Source organism: Ailuropoda melanoleuca, chromosome 7, assembly GCF_002007445.2.
Source record: "Ailuropoda melanoleuca isolate Jingjing chromosome 7, ASM200744v2, whole genome shotgun sequence".
NCBI classification, from domain to species: domain Eukaryota; kingdom Metazoa; phylum Chordata; class Mammalia; order Carnivora; family Ursidae; genus Ailuropoda; species Ailuropoda melanoleuca.
The window spans coordinates 66,283,648-66,302,311 of NC_048224.1; the positions used below are offsets into that span (position 1 = coordinate 66,283,648).

At 33.5% G+C, this 18,664-nt stretch overlaps 1 protein-coding gene across 2 annotated transcripts in view; it reads left to right on the forward strand.

Moving 5' to 3' along the window:
* Positions 1-18,438, forward strand: part of NUP58 (nucleoporin 58) — a 38,817-nt gene extending 20,379 nt beyond the window's left edge. Inside the window, exons 10-16 of one of the 2 annotated variants that reach the window (XM_019801202.2) lie at positions 1,988-2,067; positions 4,092-4,210; positions 4,642-4,724; positions 7,589-7,790; positions 13,233-13,331; positions 14,904-14,999; positions 16,279-18,438. In XM_019801202.2, coding sequence (XP_019656761.1) covers positions 1,988-2,067; positions 4,092-4,210; positions 4,642-4,724; positions 7,589-7,790; positions 13,233-13,331; positions 14,904-14,999; positions 16,279-16,448 — 849 coding nt within the window. In that variant the 3' untranslated portion in view covers positions 16,449-18,438. The remainder of the gene's footprint in view (positions 1-1,987; positions 2,068-4,091; positions 4,211-4,641; positions 4,725-7,588; positions 7,791-13,232; positions 13,332-14,903; positions 15,000-16,278) is intronic. The other variant, XM_002920665.4, reaches the window with a different exon arrangement.
* The last annotated feature ends 226 nt before the right edge of the window (positions 18,439-18,664 follow it).

The window sequence follows — 18,664 nt, forward strand, 5'->3', positions numbered from 1 at the left end:
AAAGACCCAACCCCAAAGATACTAAAAGACTAGTGGTGCAAATGAAATAGTAAAACATTGGGTAGACTATAAAGGTGGTAAACAAAGAGGAGGATGAGTCAAAGAAAGTTTCCGTAAGGAAAAAGTCATCTAAGTCAAGTTTAGAAAATTTGATAGGTGATATCAAAGAAGTTTGATCTAAGATTCTTATTTCTAATTCAGAAGCTATTGCTCTACCCACAGTTTAGTGAATTATCAATTGAGAAAATATTCTGACTCCTAGTGAAGTAGTTATCAGTCTTCTTCAACACTAAAACCTTTTTTTCAAAGAAAGCCTTTTTGGGAAATACAGACAATTCTGAGGAGCAGTGTTGTGATTTCAAAGACCAGAACCTTATGGAAGCAAAGTCTCTTAAATCCTTCATTTTTTTGGTCACATAACTCAAGAGTTAAAATACGAGGGGTATTTAAGTCTCTTCTTTTTGGGTAGGGCAGGTACCAATGGTTTGTTGAGGTTACATGTAGTCAGTGAACATTTGTAAGGATCTGTTGTACATAGAGCAGTTCAACAGAAGTGTTTGGGATCAAAAGACTTAAAATATATTAGGGAGAGTGAGTTAAATCAGGTGGGTAACATGTTCCAGGTATGAGGTATGATAGAGGCACAAAGGGCTCAAGTGGGCACTTTTATCATCTGTCCAGAGTAGGATACCTTTGTGCTGTATCTTGAACATAATGAGTGCTCACCAGGCTGGTAGAAAGAATACCAAGCAGTGGCATGGAGCCATGAAATAGGCATATTTGAGGATCTGTAAGCAGTTTGGTATCATAGGAGCACTGATTATGAGTCGGCCTGGCAAGAGGTAGGCAGGGTTCAGCATTAATAGTCCAGATCCCTGCAGGGCATTTGTCCTGAAGTCGGATAGGCTGGAAGACCGAGATGAAGAATGAAAAGGAAGTGGAAAGAACAGGTAGAGACTGTTAGAGACTTAGTTTGGCAGTGAAGTGAGGGTAGGAGGTTGCTGCAAGGAATATAAAGTTAAGGTACTTTTTTTTTTAAATAAGAGAACTTAAATAGAGGTTGAAAGTAAGTGAGGTAATAGCAGTGTGGGATGTAAGGGGGTAAAACCACAGTATCAGTCTTGAAAAACCACTGGCTTTATAAAAGATAGGAATGGCATTGAAGAACAGAAGAAGGCAATATAAGAATGGTTAGGTGTGTAGGCTCTAAAAGGGCTGCTTTGATGCAGTTCTCAGGTATTCCAGTTAATGGGTCTGAACAAGTTACCTCATGTCCTTGTAATTTCCCCTCTTCATTAGTATAAAGGGAGACATCACGTACATTATAAGGTGGTTTTTGAGGATGAACCATGATATAGAACACATAAAGCCTTTAGCATAGTGCTTCCTTTCCACTTCCAGAATGTTAACTGCTGCTGCATCAGCCTCAGCATTATTATTGCTACTACCTTGCTTTTTTTAAAATAGCATTTTCTATGTTTATATATTAAAGATTTTTAAAAAATAGAGTCTTGTGCTGTAGATGAATTAACTTCATGAATTTTATAGAAGTCCATAGTTCTTTTTTTTTTTTTTAAGATTTTATTTTTTATTTGTCAGAGAGACAGCACAAGCAGGGGGAGTGGCAGGCAGAGAGAGATAGAAGCAGGCTCCCTGCTGAGCAAGGAGCATGATGTGGGGCTCAATCCCAGAACCCTGGGGTCATGACCTGAGCTGAGGGCAGCTGCTTAACCGACTGAGCCTCCTAGGTGCCCCGAAGTCCATAGTTCTTAAATAGATCAGCAGCTCATTATAAATTTATCATAAAGTTTTTTAAAGGTGTACTATGTCTTCTTTGGGAAGAGGTTTTAGTAACTTGTAAAGCCGGTTAAACATAGCATATTCTCATAGCATGAAAGTGGCATTGTTTGAAGTTTCAGTCCAGAGAAAATCAGTATTTTTAACTGGTCTTTTTTTTTTTTTTTTTTTTAAACCTCTGCTCTATTAGGAGTTAAAGAATGCTGAAATAGCTTTAAGAACCCAGAAAACACCACCTGGACTCCAACATGAAAACACAGCCCCTGCTGAGTAAGTTACTAGATTTTCTCACTTTAACAAAGCAGAACAGTATAATACACAGGCTAAGAATTTTTAGTTTACTCTGTAGCAAACCTGGGTTAAAGCATTTAACATGGATTTCTCCATTTAATTCTCATAATAACCCTAAGAAGGCAGTTCTTACCTTCATTTTATTGGAGGGTAAGTGACAGCTAAGATCTGAGCTTTTAACCACTATTATGCAGTTACACTTTATTTGCCTGTTACATACAGGGCCTATTGCACTATATTAAACTTTGCAGGTAGTAGTATGATAGTCCCTTCCTTAAACAGGGCATTTTGGAAATAGTTTAACCCTTTTACTTATTTGCATAGGTTTATTCACATAGGTGATAAGTCTTCAGGAAGAGCAATTAGAAATAATGTAGATAAGTTAAAATTTAAAAAATCCATCTGCAGTCTCATCACCTAGGTTGTGTATTTGTGTAGTTGCCCTGTGATCTCTGTCTTGTCTCTTTTCTTTATATCCTTTTGTGTTGGTAGAGATAATAATAGCTAATATGTATCAGATGCTTACCTTATGCCAGGTGATGTGCTTAGCACTTTACCTGCTTTATCTCATTTTCCACAAAACCTCTACAGCCGTTACTATTCCATTCTTAGAGATGAGGAGCCTGAGGCATGAAGAGGTGAAGCCCTGAGCTTGTGAGTGGTATAGGTCTGTCTGACTCCTGGTCCCTCATTTTCTTTTTTCTTTTAACTTTTTATTATGATATGATTTCAGGCTTATAGAGAGGTTTCAAGAATAAAACAAAGAATTCCCATATCTTTTATCCAGTTTCCTTACATGTTAATATTTAAACTATATTTGTTTTGTTCCCTGCTGTCTGTATGCATATACATATTTTCCCCCGAACAATTTGAGTAATTTGCAGACATGTACTTTATGCTAAGTACTTCAGTGTGTGTTCCTTAAATATAATATATTCCTTAAATATAATGTATTCCTTTAATATATTCCGTAAATATAATATTCTGTTACATAACCACAGTTCAGTGATCAAAATCAGGAAGTTAACAAGGACAGTGATGCTCCCTTTATCTTATTCAGATTAGCATGGTCTATATTTCCTCCCTGGACTTCCTCCAGTATTTTATCCCTGTCTTGTTCGTGCTGCCATTAGAACTAGTTTTGAAATGGGCTGAACTACGTCATTTTCCACTGCAAAAAGCTTTCATAGTTCTCCATTTCTTACAGAATAACATTCAGCGTGCTTTGCATGCTATTCAAGATTCTTTTTATCTTTCTGGCATTCTCTGGTTAAATTTATCAGAATAAGTAGTATTACACATTCTTTCTGTAAACACTGTAGTGTTTTCAGATTATAAATATAAGAATCATAAGTACTTGCTTGTAAAGTCTCATTGACAATTGTAGTTTAAAAAAAAAAACTTTTTATTGAACTTATTTTAGACCTTAAGAAAACTTGCAAAAATGGTAATACAAAGAATTTCCTTATATCCCTTAACCCTGCTTCCCTTGACGTTAACATACTGTGTAACCACCAAGAATAGGAAATTAACATAGGTGCGATATTATTAAGCTGCAAAACTTATTTGAATTTTATTGACTTTGCCACTAAAGTCCTTTTTTCTTTTCCAGGATCCGATCTGTTTTCTACTAGTGTACTTTTCCGATTCCAGGATCCTATTCACTTTACATTTAGTTGTTATTTCTCCTTAATCTCTCCCAGTCTGTAACAGTTACTTAGTCTTTGTCTTTCATGACCCTGATTCTTTTGAAGAGTATAAAGCTGTTTTGTAGATTTTCCCTTAATTGGGATTTTTCATGATTAGAGTAAGGATGTGCATCTGTTCTTGATCCCTTGATAACTTACGAGTTTTAGTTTTTCTTTCAGTAATATCTGTGCTATGTCATTAGGTCGTCAAACTAAGTCATATGGGGACATATATTTATTTATCTAGTATTTTGAATGTTAAGGAAAATAATATTTTTAAAACTTTGATCTGACTTTGTAAATGTTTTTGTATAGCTACTTCAGAATCTTGGTTCAGCAGTTTGAGGTACAGCTTCAGCAGTACAGACAGCAGATTGAAGAACTAGAAAACCATCTTGCCACTCAAGCAAATAACTCCCATATAACTCCTCAAGGTAACATGCTTTCTGTGATGACTTTTTTTTTTTTCGGAAAGCACTCAATTTTGGTGAGAGAGGTTAAGGTGTTTTTATATAATAGATATTCTAAATAACTACTAATAGTTGTCTCAAGCTGCTATAAGAAAACTTCCTTAAGCCCTTGATTAAATCTTTATTCTTTGTAAATATAAAGTGCTTTATTATGAATTGTTACTACACTAACTAGGGCAGAAGTCTCAGGGCCTCCTCCCTTCCCCCTGATGACTAATGCAAACACCCTCCTCTTAGTCTGCTCACTGTGCTGTCTTCTCTTATTCATGCAAATATTCCTGTAGTTTTTTCCTCCTACACTTTAAACTGTACCAAAAATTGGACTCAAGTAATAGAAAAATAATACTGATTGTGTTACATAGATACTTGTGTGATAATATAATTTTCTTTTATAGATTTGTCAATGGCTATGCAGAAAATTTATCAAACATTTGTAGCTTTAGCTGCACAACTTCAGTCTATTCATGAAAATGTAAAGGTAAGTTTTCATGACCAGTTCACATATCTGTATATCTAGACCCAAGTGAAGTATCTGTTTATTTGCAGAGCACAGCATTTATGCTTATTACAGCACTAGCTAAAATTACATATAAGTGAAAAAGACTAAAACAAAAATAATCCATAATCATACTCAGACATAATCACAGATCTGTTTTTTTCCAAAAAGATCCAAGTGTTCTGTGCAGTCAGCTATGTTAACTTTTTTCAGTAGTATATTCTAAACAACTTTCTGCATTAATACATATATTTCTTCAGCATAATTTTTAGTAGTAATGCAGGATTTCATTGTATATACTTGCATAGTTTCCTTAACCAATCGTCTTTTGTTGGACATTAAGGCTGTTTCCATCTCTTCCACTATAAGCAGCACTACAGAAAATAAACATTCTTAGTAGCGAAATCATTTTGCACTGCTTTATTTTACGTATGTTTTAAATACTTGTTGGTCATCAAATGCTTACAGCATTTTTCCCTTTTAAATACAGGGACCTGTTTGTGTTTATTAAGTAACAAAATAATTTGTACCTTGTGTAATGTTAGTTTTTAAAATTTACGTGAAATGTTAAACGTAAGTATACTTTTTCCAACTAGTCAGACAAATATAATTAAATTCTTTCTTGGAGTTATATAGTCATAAAAACCTTTAAAATTCAAAGTATCCAAACCTGAGTCTAATTAAATTAGTAACTGCGTAAAATAAAGTTTGAGATTGTCATTATTTTCATTTTTATTTTAATCTGGTGCATGGTAATAGATTTTTAAAAAGTTAACCATTTAAATTATACCGTGTTTGAAATGAGCGTACTTTGGACCTTTTGCTTTAATATATTTAAAATTGTAAACCAAATTTTTTTCAATAATTTAAAGGAATTTTTGTCAAATTTTCTTGAAATTTATAGGTCTGTAATAAATATTATTTTAGTTTTTTAAAGGGCTAAAGATGATTCCTATTGATACTTTGAAGTCTGTGTTGTACAGATTTTTTTTTTCTTAATTTTTACTGTGGAAGTTTTCAAATATACACACAAAAAGTAGGGCATTATTGTACTGAATGCCTAGCTACTCACCACTCAGCTTCAACCATTATCAAGATCCTGCTGGTCTTGCTTTATCAGTTTTCCACACAGAGATGCTTTTTCCCCTTGGAATATTTTAAAACAAATTCCAGACAGGTCATTTGTAAGTATACATGCTTTTTCAGTGGCAGCTTCTCCTCTCTGGTTTGAAAACTACCCTTTTCAGTAACGACCATATAACAGTGAGACAGATTCACGCAAAATCACCTCTAATCATGTTGGATAAACTTGACATGACAATTTGACCTACTTTTTTTTTTTTTTTTTTGGTAACCCAAACCCCACATTGCCACCTTCAACTTCATAAATGCCTTGAATTCTANTGTTGCCATTTCTTTTCAGCTGCATTTAGTGAGCAGACTAATTTCTAGACTGACTGACTTATAGAAATCTCACAAGATGTGTTTTTTTATTTTTGTTCCTGGTGTATTGTTTTTCATGAGATAATCTGCTGAAACAGGCTTAAACTACCTGATCCAGCCAGTCAACAAAATTGAACATTGTATCAGTAATTATATAAATCATGGCTGAGGTCAGCTCTTTTTTTTTCCCCCCCTTTTAAACCAGTTGTCTTTCAAGTCTCTGAGGTAGGTCATTATTTTCTAGTACCTGAAGTAGAATTAAAATTTATGGGCTGTCGATGCCAGACATTGCATGGGTACGTGCATATGATTGCACGGAGAAAAGGGAGGATGGATTAGGGGGAGATCAATTTTAATAAAATTCATTCTTCTGATATCACATACCCTACTTCTGACTGGATTTCCTGCAGTTTTCAGTTCTTGGCAGGTCTGCTTAAATACATTATAGAGATAGGAAAGTTTGGGACTGGAACATCAAATACTGATGTCCACACAAAAAGGGGATGACAACTTTTAAATACTGTAATTAACAGTAAGATTTCTAAATGCTCTACCTGTTAAGACCAAAAAGACTGATACTAATTTCTGCTGAGAACGGTAGGAAATCTGAAAATTCTACATCTCTGCACAAAGTTGTTTAAAACTGATCTAAATTAAATTAAACCTTTAATGAAAGTATTTAGTAATTCTGATGTGAAGTAGAATCGCTCCTATTAATGGCCTTAATCAAAGAAGATGTTGCACTGCGTGAACTAGTCCACTTTACGAACTTGGTAATTTTTCTTTCTTACTCTGAAATTATACGCTCACTTTCCCTCCCTACCCCTGCCCCAGTTTGGTGACACAGGAGCAACATGAGTCTTTCTCATTGTAAAATAGTCAAATTATATTGATAAAGTAAAAACTCTCTTTATGCCCTCCAAGCTTTCTCTGCCAACGTAACCTCTTTAACTTTTGTCACCCAGGTCTTTTAAAGAAGGCTATAAACCTTCTTTAAAGATAAATATGTAGTACATGGTTTTAGCCTTCTGAGTCCAAACGTTGGGTGTTGGAGGGGGAAAGGCGAAAAACTGGAATATTGAATGGAATTTTAGATACTACTTTGCTTGTCTAAAAGTTTTGCTAACTCATTTTAAAGAGAGCGTCATGGAGCCAGAATATTTTAGGCAGTTTATTGTAAAGACGTGACAAAAATAGGGAAGAAAATAAGAGAGTAATAGAGCTTGCATGCATCACTTCCCACACCATGCCTCACTAGCACTTTGATTTGCACTTTAGGGTGAACGTATAATATTGGCAAGTGTCTTTCATTTGTCTGGTTACTTATTTCCTAGTTAGATTATTGATATATTCCCAAAGTCAACAGAGAACTTATTAACCATCTCTTTTTTTCTTTTGTTTAGGTGCTAAAAGAACAGTACCTTGGCTACAGGAAAATGTTCTTGGGAGATGCTGTAGATGTGTTTGAAGCCAGGCGAGCAGAAGCCAAGAAGTGGCAGAATGCACCCAGAGTTACTACTGGACCCACCCCTTTCAGCAACATGCCAAATGCAGCAGCCGTTGCCATGGCTGCAACACTTACACAGCAGCAACAGCCTGCTACAGGTCTGAATGCATTCAAGTTATAGCTTCTTACTGTTCAAATGCAGAACATTGATGTGCATTTTTATAAGTCTTCCTTTTGTGTTAGCACTGAAGAAATTTCTATGAGTAGCTATTCCAGTACAATCTAAAAATTGTGATGGACACAATTATAAACATACCTGATAAAAAATGCAGGGTAGTCTTAGCAATAATTATTCATCAATTAGATATTGAATATTGTGAATTACTTAATGTTATTTGCTGTATTGCTATAAATGCCCTTTAGAACATGGTGTTTCACTACCGAATTACATTTAAGAATATAGATTCTAAAATTGTGATTGTATCATTTATTGTTTTAAAGTCAGAGAATATCCAGCCATACATTGCATTTTTCATATATGATACTGATAGATGGTGCATTCTCATTTCCTCATACATAGTGATTACAGAGTTACGCACATTTAGGATGAAGTACATTGTTATAACTGAAGGTATGTTGAAGATCAGTTGGTTGTTTTTATGCATAATGACTGAAAACAGAGTACAGGTCCTCTTAACCAAATTTGGAAGAAAGTACATGCTAGAATTATTTGTACCTTTTCAGAATGAACAGAACAGTAGCAAGAGCAGGGAAAAGATGTTTTGAGATGTTCTGGATTGCACATTAAGAAGTATGAACTGGGAATCTGGGCAAATGATGAAAATAATTGGTGAGATACTGGGAAGCAGATAATTTTAGTCCTTGGTTTAATTCCACTTCTAAAGATAGAAACATTTTTGTGGTCTAGTTCTGCAGTGTGGAGTTTGGTCCTGTGTCTTTTGCAGATTATTGTCTTTACTCCTACAGTCTCTTTTTTGTCAGGCTTGAAGTATGACATAGAACATATAGTCTTATAGATATTGATTTTTTACTTTACTCATTCACAAATTTTTGAGTAATGCTTATTATCCTATAGCATGTGTCTTTCTAGGAGTTCCATATAGTCCAATAGTAAATTATTTAAAAAGAGTAAAAAACAGGCATATCTAGATTGCATTTAGGCTGCCTCTACTAGGAAAGCATTCTCTGGTTTTCAGTACTGGCAGTTTAAAAATTATTCTTCACATTTGGAGATGACAGAATTGACTTACCATCAGTGAATGGCTGATGATTGGTTTATGCCAAATCGTCCACATTCCATGGCTGGACCCATGTGAATAGTGGCTCACAGTGGCACTCTGTAGTAGTTCTCTAGCTGGCTGGAGTGTAGGATTCCATTCTCAAGTCACGGAGGGGGAAAAAAGTCGTTATGTGGCCGATTCCTATCAAGTCAATATAGGAATCAGTCCCATAATTAATGATTATCAGTCCTCCTGATTATTTAACCAGCTAATCAAACCAACATAGTATCAATTTACTTTTTAGAGCCAATATCAATCCTACAATAGATGAGATAAGCATGGGTTTTGGTTAAATGTTCTTTAAAACATAAGGGATTTCCATTTTAATAAATACAACTTGAGAAAGGTCAGTAACTTAAAATGTCATGGTATAAATGAATTATATTCTGTGGTATACAACTAAATTTGAAGCAAAACCACTTGTCAGGGTTGTTGTTGTTTTTAATTCTCTTATGTAGACAGTCTTGAGAGGTCATGCATTTTGGGCTCATGGACATATGAAGATATATGTTCATTCTATAAACATGAGTGCCTACTATGTGCTAGGCTCCAAGGATACAAAGGTAAACTATATGCGTTGAGTATGGTGTTTGCTATCTGTTGTGGTAGAGAGTGTTAGCTTGATTTAGAGTAATCAACTTGAGGAGCCTTTGCTCATCTAATTTTATCTGTGACTTTTGCCAGGCTTCAGGGAAACTTGACTGTGCTTTCTGTGTTCCCTGCAGTTTTGAAACCCACTTAAGGGCTTCCTCATCAGCTGGCAGGAATTGTAATTTATCAACCTTAGCAGTCTTACATTGTTTTTATTTTGAGTTGTGTGGATTTTTTAGAACTGAGAAGCTAAACAATAGTAGTAACAATTCTGCATTATGCCTTCTTTTTCCTTTTGTTTCTTTGAAGGCCTCCCTAGCTCGATAGTGCATTCCTTTATGCATCTTATAGTCAGAATGTTAGTTATTCTAGTCATGTCCCCACTACAGGGAGATGGATGAGCAGGTCTCTTAGATACGTACTGATTTCATGAGTTATAGCCTGTTGAGAAATTCTTCCGTTGTGCTTTGTACTCAGTGACTTTTTCTTTATGTCTCGTGACTTTGAGGCCATCTTTTCTTTTTTTTTTTTAAGTGCCAATAACAAATTTTAAAAGACCATGTAGATTCAGTTAGGTAAAGCTGGTATGCTATTTTTATACATCACTGTTGATCTGTGCAAGATTTGAGTTGTCAGGGGTTTTGCTTTTGGTTGCATATGGGTTCTTGACTTCATTAATGTAAAAAGTGCTTATCACTTCTTAGGCTGCTACCTTCTGAAGGTGGCTTCTGTGTAGTCTTTCTTGGAGGTGAAGGTATGAATTTAAGTGACTTCTTAACTTTTCTTTGGTGTTTTTTAATGAAAAAAATATAATAGAGATTAGGCCTGCATGATTTATGGTTATTGCTTCTGAAGGCTGAAGAGAATTGATGAAAAACCAGCAGGCTAATTATGTATGAAATAAGCATCAATACATGGATAAATGACATATTAGTAGATCTTGAGTACGCTTGTCCATCAGTGCTTTTGAAGCCTCTTAAAAAGCTTAAGACATTTACATTAGAATTATCAGTATAATTTTAACTTAGGATAGATTGTTTTAAGCTAACGTATTGGGATTAAGTTTTGCTGTTGTGTTTTGACACTTTTAAAAGTTCTTGATGTTTACATAATAAGACTATTCTCATGTGACTTAGCTGCTATTTTTAAGGAGAGCTGAGACATTTTGTTAGGAATTCCTAATTTCTAGCTTTTAGTGTAGGTTTGGACATTTAAGATGTAGTGTTAAATAGGAAATTTTAAGTATTTCATTTTAGTTTCTCGTAGTTTTGTGGTTTTGTTGTATTTAACAACCAAAGGAACATTCCCCATTAAATCAGTAAGTAAAAGTTTTCAAATTGGGGAAAAGGCATTTTTTGTTTCTAAGAAAAAATTATTTTTAAAATATGACTTAGGAATAATCATACTAATTACATTAGGTATTTTGAGTAATTATTGAAAATTATTAAAAAAATTTTAGCACTTTAGTCCTTTTCCTGTGAATGCAGTTTTACTTTTAAGAAAGTAGAATTTATTCTGGAAAATATGAATTACAGTGCTAAACTTGATTTTGTTGTGTGTGAATATATTATACGGTAACTTTTGTAAAATGTTACTCTACATGAAGATTTCACTTTGGGCAATTATTGGGATATATTACTACTAACTTGGTTTTATTTATGGAACTAAGCCTCTCATTGAATGACTTCAGATTTTGAAACAGATTTCTTGGATTGTTTACGTGACTTTTGCCTGAAGGATTTAGATTCTGCTTTCTAATAGTGAAACTAATTTATATGGTGGCCAGAGTGTAATATATGCTAATACTTTGGCATGGGAGATATTTATCATGAGTTTTTAATATTAAAAAATGTTATACATTTGCCTACTAGTTTTATAAATGATGTTGCCTTCAGAATTTGTGTGAAGGTACAAAACTCAAAGTATCATGTACCTGTTGTGCAATGGAAAGTCTTGTCATTGTCAGAGTTCTTGATTACCTATATCCTGAATATCGATGATTAGGGTTACTCTTAAAAACAGACCCACACACAACAAAAAGCATGTTATTTGAGTAACTCTTATGACTTGTAGGGTTGAGGGCTGTGGTGTGCATTATTCTTTAGGGTCTTCCACCAGCAGTGCCTCCTATCAACATGTGACACTTAAGTCTCTCAGTGTTCAAGAAACTGGACGTGTGTTTTCTATGTATTATTTTTGTTAGAAATAAGAGAGTAATACACTTAGTTTCTTTTTCCTATAGTAACATTTTACAAAAGAGCTGCTAGGCAGGTATTTTATTCTCAAATTGATCTCAAACTGGATGTAAAAATTTAAATCCTTTTTTAATTTATTTTTTAATAATAGTATAAGAACTCCAGCTGCTATTAGTTCTTATTCTTTATTTTCTGGGTAGAAGCTATTTGAAAAGTCCAGTTTCTGTCCCAGTGTAGCAAAATGCAGTTTCCTGAGTTTTCTTTTTCTTTTTTTTAATGTTTTATAATTTTACACTACCTTTTGAATATACAAACCTCATTCTTCATTGAACAACTTGAAGGCTTTGATTTTTTTGAAAAGTTTAAATTTCAATCTGTATATTACTTTGGCAGTTCCCTCAACTTTGAGATGCACTGATCACTGTGCTTGAAAAAGACAAGACTGAAGATTGTACTATGAAATTTATTGAATAATTTTCATAAATTATTTATCAAATGAGAGATTTTTAGATTTTTGTATTCTGCTTAGTTAAAGAAAAAAAGTAGTTAAAAAGAGAGGCTAGTAAGTTTGATGCTATTCTTGCCAAACAAACTCAGCCAAAATCTTTAAAGTAACAAACGGGGAAAGGATGACTAATTGTTCTGCATCTGAGTACATTTTCCAAAATGTTGGAAAGAAACTTCTGAATTGAAATCTTGAATGTATTGAATCTGTCAAGGTACACAGCGGTGCCTTTGTAAATGTTCATTATCTATCTTATTTAATCAGGTGATAAGTGGTGTAATGTAGCAGAGCTTAATAATAGAACTCAGTTATCACTTTTTGTGAACAAGTTGGAATTGTCATGTTACTGTGTAATTGATTTGCTTTAAAATGAACAATAAATTTAATAAAATAAAACATTGTCTTGTTTTTTATCTATTTATTGTATATATCATTTATATTTCATATAAAGTGATGCCTAGTTTTTTGGTACTTACTCTTATGAAGTAACATGATAGCTTTGCCACGTTAGTGGCAGTCTCTTTGATCAGTTGAGACTTGACTCTAACGATAAGGAGCTTGTTTTAAAAAGAAAAAAAATAAAAACCTTTACTGATTACACCAAATAATTTTATCAGAAAACAAGTGGGGAGATCTAAAACCATTCTAGAAGTAAAACTAAAAGAATTATAATTTACAATACATTAAAGATTTCAAATTATTTAGCAGGTTAAATTAACATTCATCTTTCAGTGTGGTAAGCCTCTTAATTGTATGGCACGAACAAGTCACTTAAAAACAATTTTTTTTTTTTGAATAGGTAAATCATCATAGATAAATCAGGCTGGGGAGACATCCTGAAAATTAAGTTTTAGCAAATAGAATTTGTCAAAATTAATCACTGTTTATTTAAAAAATAATTTCATAAGGAAACTTTAATCTTGAAAGAGTAAGGCAAATTTGTTTTTTTTCCCCCCCATTTGTTTTGTTTTGTTTTGTTTTTGTTTTGTTTTGTTTTTGTTATACCAGGGCCACAGCCATCTCTGGGAGTTAGTTTTGGAACGCCATTCGGCTCAGGTATTGGCACTGGCTTGCAATCAAGTGGCTTAGGTTCTTCAAACCTTGGAGGTACACTTTCACTTTTCTAATATTGCATTGGACTATGATACATTTGAATGGATAGTAGCGTGTAAAAATTTTTAAGAGGGTCTGCTATTTTGGAAGTGAAGGTTCCATCTGACAAAAACAGTTCTCCAAACATAATTAGTGCTTTCTAGAATTAGATTGAGAACTTAAAAAATCATTTCATCTTTGATGAATAGTAAATATAAACGTAGTAAAATTGATTGGTAGGGATGTTCATATTTTCAAAGCAATATGCTAAAATGTGAACTTGAAAATTACTTAGTTTTAATAAATTTAATTAACTTTAGAAAATCAGTAGTCTTAACATCGCATCGGTTTGGAGTCCGAACTGCTTCTGGACATACATCCTACTAATCGTTATCTTCTTTTTCTGTAAATGAACACTTTAAATGGGGAAATAATTTTATTATAATTGAACAGCTCGGCTTCTGTCTTTTCCTGAGCACTTTTGGCATATTTGCCTTTATGCCTACTTGTATATATAATAATTAATAGTTTTATAAGTTAATTCTAACTAGTAAGGTAAGTCTTCTGCAGGTCGTCATGCCAAATACAAACGTATTCACAATTCTCTGGTGTGGGCACTTGAAAGTGGAGTGTATTGTGACAAGCCTATTGTCATATAATGAATAAGATTCCCTTATTTCCACTAAAATACATCATCATAAGAGGGAAGCCAGTGAGCATTCAAGGTTACTTAATATAGTAGACTCAATTGGAATTAATAGAATTATGGCAGACAGCATATTTCCTATGATCTATAATCCAATTTGCTATCATATTTCTTAGTGTTATAGGCCATAATACCATAATACTGTCAAACAGTATTTTAGATAAGCTGTTGCAGAGTAGCCCAAGAAGAATTTGAATTTTATTTTTAGAGCACTTGACTTTTAAGAGAATGGAAACAAAGTCTTTACTTAGCAGAATCACCTCTTCAACTTTATATAATGAAGAATATTTCTACATTTAAATTGTGAATAGTATTAAGAGAAAAACCATGATGCTCCCACTCTGAGGTTCTCAGTTGCTAACATCCCCTGGTATGTGACAGGAGCCAACCGTTACTGAGTAGATTTAACGTGATTGACTATGTGGTAAAGGTTTGTAAGTGAAAACGTTTTTTTAAAAAGCAGAGTAAAGTTACCTTTTGGTACTTGGTGTTTAAATTGTTGTGTATGTCATGCTTATTTATGAATTTAGTCAGTCTTTTTTTTTTTTTAAAGGAATATCCCTAAGTAGGTATGTTTATATCTGTTTGACATCATATATGAATGGTCACTAACATTTCTAGTCCATTTGGGAGAGAAAACACTAATATGATCTTGTTCTTTATGGCTTTGTTCTTTAAAATTACTGAAGGGTTATAAATTTAGTCTAAATACATATAAAATATTTATTTCAGAATTAACCTGATTCTTCCAAAAGTCTTATGAGAAAGAGTAAATCGCACTGTATTTATTAGACCTTTGATGATTTTCGGTTTTACTTATCAGTATCCTTTAACCTGTGTTTTACATACCATTGTATATTTCTCTATTACCCTTCCACTAGGATTTGGAACTAGCTCTGGTTTTGGATGCAGCACCACAGGGGCCTCCACATTTGGATTTGGAACAACAAATAAACCCTCAGGAAGTCTTAGTGCAGGTTTGTGTGTTTTTGGCCTGAATTTCAGGCAAATTTAAAGATGCAAATTATTTGATTTAAAAGTATAAGTATTGTTATTTCCAGTTTCCAAAAATGATCCCTGATTTGTTTTCTACCCCCTGAATGAAGCATGCAAGCCTAACAAATCATATAGTTTTATCTCTCTTACAAACTAAAAGTCAGGTTTGTAAAATATTTCTAACAAGACTTATTAGTTTGATATAAAAAGTAATTATGTCCTCTTTTAACTAAGTAGAGGGAGAGTCTTTTAAACCCAAAGGCTAGTTTCATGGTTAAACAAGTCTCTTCATTATTATAAAAATGAACCCATCATAATAAAGGTTTTAAGCCAGCTTTTATCATTATTTACTTAGGAGGATAATTTTTCTCCCAAAGAGATGTTCTTTAGTTATCAGCCCCTTTGGTTTTAAGAACACCAGGCTTAGAGATGATGGTAATTGGGTTCTTTGTTCATTTGAAATAGGTATATATTCTTTTGACTCTTCGAGTAGAAAATTCCAGATTTCTTCTCCATTTTCTCTATGTTTGTAAATAATGGCTTGTTTTAATGCACAGTGTGTAGGGATAAATAACATGTCTAAAATAATGACATAATACTTATTAAATTATGTTTAAATTGAGGGAGTTTTAAGGAAATTCCATTTAATATTAAGTGGTATTTAAAATCAGCAGTTCCAAAAGAGTAAAATAACAGTAGAATTCAATGGTTTGAGGATTATAATTTAAATATGGTACTCTTAGTTAAGTAGGCTGTGCTAGTTCTTGATCTTAGTTTTGCAAGGGTTCTTATAAAATCAGAACAATTGATACTACTCTTTGGTGTGTTCATGGCCCTGAAAATTGTGGGTTAAGGCCTTCTTGGAGGACTTAGGATTACAGGAGGGCCCAAAGGTTGTGAAGTCTCTCTTCTACATGTTGATAATAGTTTCTAGAGGGGCTGAGGAGGAAAGCACCATGACTTATTTAATTAACAGGAAAGTATCTGACAACTTGAAGTTTTCTGTAGAGTTCAGTTATTTGTGCTAAGGTTTCTCTTTTGTCCTGGATCACTAAACTTCTGTCTTTAAAGGTGCCTCTTAGTTGTTAGCTAAATTATTTTCCTGTAAAATTCCGTGTTACAAATTAAGGGTTCTAAGATACTCGCTATTTTTACAAATTATGTATTTTTTTAGCTAGAAATTTACCTCTCATCCCCATTTTTTATATTTGTTTTTGTGATTTAACTTCTGATACGAATATTTTCTTCCCTAAACATAAGGCTTTGGCAGCTCAAGTACATCTGGGTTTAACTTCAGCAATCCTGGCATCACGGCATCAGCTGGTTTGACATTTGGGGTGTCCAATCCTGCCTCTGCAGGTTTTGGAACAGGAGGACAACTCCTTCAGTTGAAGAAACCTCCAGCTGGAAACAAAAGAGGAAAAAGATAAACATATGGGTTGATGTGGTTGAGAGAATTCATAGCAGCATCGTTCATTCTGAGTCTATTTTTCTAAAATTGATGCAGTAATTAAATTGCATCCCAGGAGATTTATAAAGTTTTGATATTTTTCCCTACTCTGGAATCTGAACTTTGTTCTTGTTTGCCATGCGAAACATCTTTTTTCTTGTGAATTTGAAACCCAGTTGTGTATTTTTCATTATTTTGATTGTCAGTGTAAGAAATGTTCTGATTACATCACTGATTAGTAAAACCTATTTAACCTAGTGTCATAGCAGTGTTTTTGTTGATAAGGTTTACATGATGTGAATATATGCACATTTGTTTCTTATACAGATGGTATGAACTCTAAGTCCTATACTAGAATCAGTTTGTTCCTTGATAAAGGCCTTTTGAACTACACTGCAGGGCATCTTGTGAATATATATATGTAAATATATACAGAATAATACACACAGTTGTGTGTTCATATAAAATATATATTTACAGACCTACAACTTTTGCCTCAGACTTGTTCCCCTTTTCTAAAGGTATTCTGTTTTTCACCTTTTAAGCTTCAAATCCTCAGTGCTTGTAGAATGATGAGCTGAAGGTACCCTGTCATTGCAGTTATTTGCTTAAAGACTTAGTGAAATGATTACTGGTGTAAATATTTGACCAGCTCCGCTTCATTGCCCCCAGTCTTTTTCGTTTTTGTTTCCACCTTAACCTTTAGCAGCTACTCTGAATGAGGAGTGCTGTAAGAATCATTGAACAGATTTTAACAACTTTCATGATCCCATATACCCTCATATTGCCTATATGAGATGTTTTTTTCACATCTGAGATGAACCTTCAAGAGCATATTTGAACTCCAGACTAGTGTCTAGGGGCAAAGAGCTATTAAGCCAAATTGATTCTATGCAGGTGAAGGATGCACTATTACTTGAGTGGGAACTTTTCTAGCTATTCCAATACAGAGTTCTTTCTTATAGGGCTATTGATATTGACACCAAATGGAGTGGTTTTATCAGCCTCTTAATTAATGTCTTAAGTAAGTGCTTAATTTGGAATAGAGAAACAATATATTTTAAGAAAAAAAGTATTCTTTGTAGCAACTATAAACTGTCCCGTTTTAACAGTGAACAGAACTCCAGGTAGTAACACATAGGCATGTCAGACTGCATCTGTGTAATATTTGTCTATATTAGTATTAGTGACATAGAGTGGGTGAAAAAGAGGGCGCTTGGAAAGAGAACTGCCTTAGCCATGATTTCAGACAGAAACCATTAGGTAGACCTACTTATCTTTCAAGTACAATTTTCAAATGGGATGTGAACATGGAATTTCATTGAAAATAGTTTAATTTTTTATATAGAAGGTTTTGTACATAATGTGCATCAAGTGAATATTTTCAGAATCATTTTCACCAAGGCACCTTTTTTTCTAAAATAGGTATTGCATATATATATATATACACACACATATATATTTTTAGTATAATGTTAGTTGGGTTTGATTATTAAAGTGTTGTTAAATGTTTTATTTATCCGCATATAGCAATGATTGGCTTTTTGGAATTGAAACTTTTGCGCCTTGATGCATTAAAATAAGGAAAATGCTTTGTTTCTGAGCACTGAAGTTGTTTTTATTTTTGCATACTTCTCTAATACTGCAGTCCCCACATCCAGATTTTGGGGAAGGGTAGGAAAATGTGGGATTTTGTGTTTTGAATTACTGTCGGAATTAAATACCCAGTAACAGCAAACTTTTTTTTTAAAAGGACGTTGCATTGTGCTGCAAAAATCTGAATATTTATATTTCTTATTTTTTTCTTTGTATATTTTACATTTTAATATGTTGAACCACTGGAAATTTGTAACAGATCAATTTGTGATAGGAGTTTAAATGTGTTGTCATTGTCACCGTTGTCTTCACTCTGTCCAGAGCCTATCATTATGTAAACAATAAAATTTATTGTGTCAGTTGCTTTGAATCTTTATAGGTGTCAATAGTTGTTCTTAATATGTAATTTTCATTTATTGCTTTTTTATTCTCTTTGGTCAGTTTTTAGTGTTTTCTTTTTACCAGGTTAAATATATTGCTGCTTTAAAAAATTATAGCATGAACACAAGATAGTAAGTTCTTTGTCACTTGATTTTTGTCCTGTCAAGATTACAAAAACATACGTAGTTATATAGAAGAATATTGGGTAGAATGTGAAAG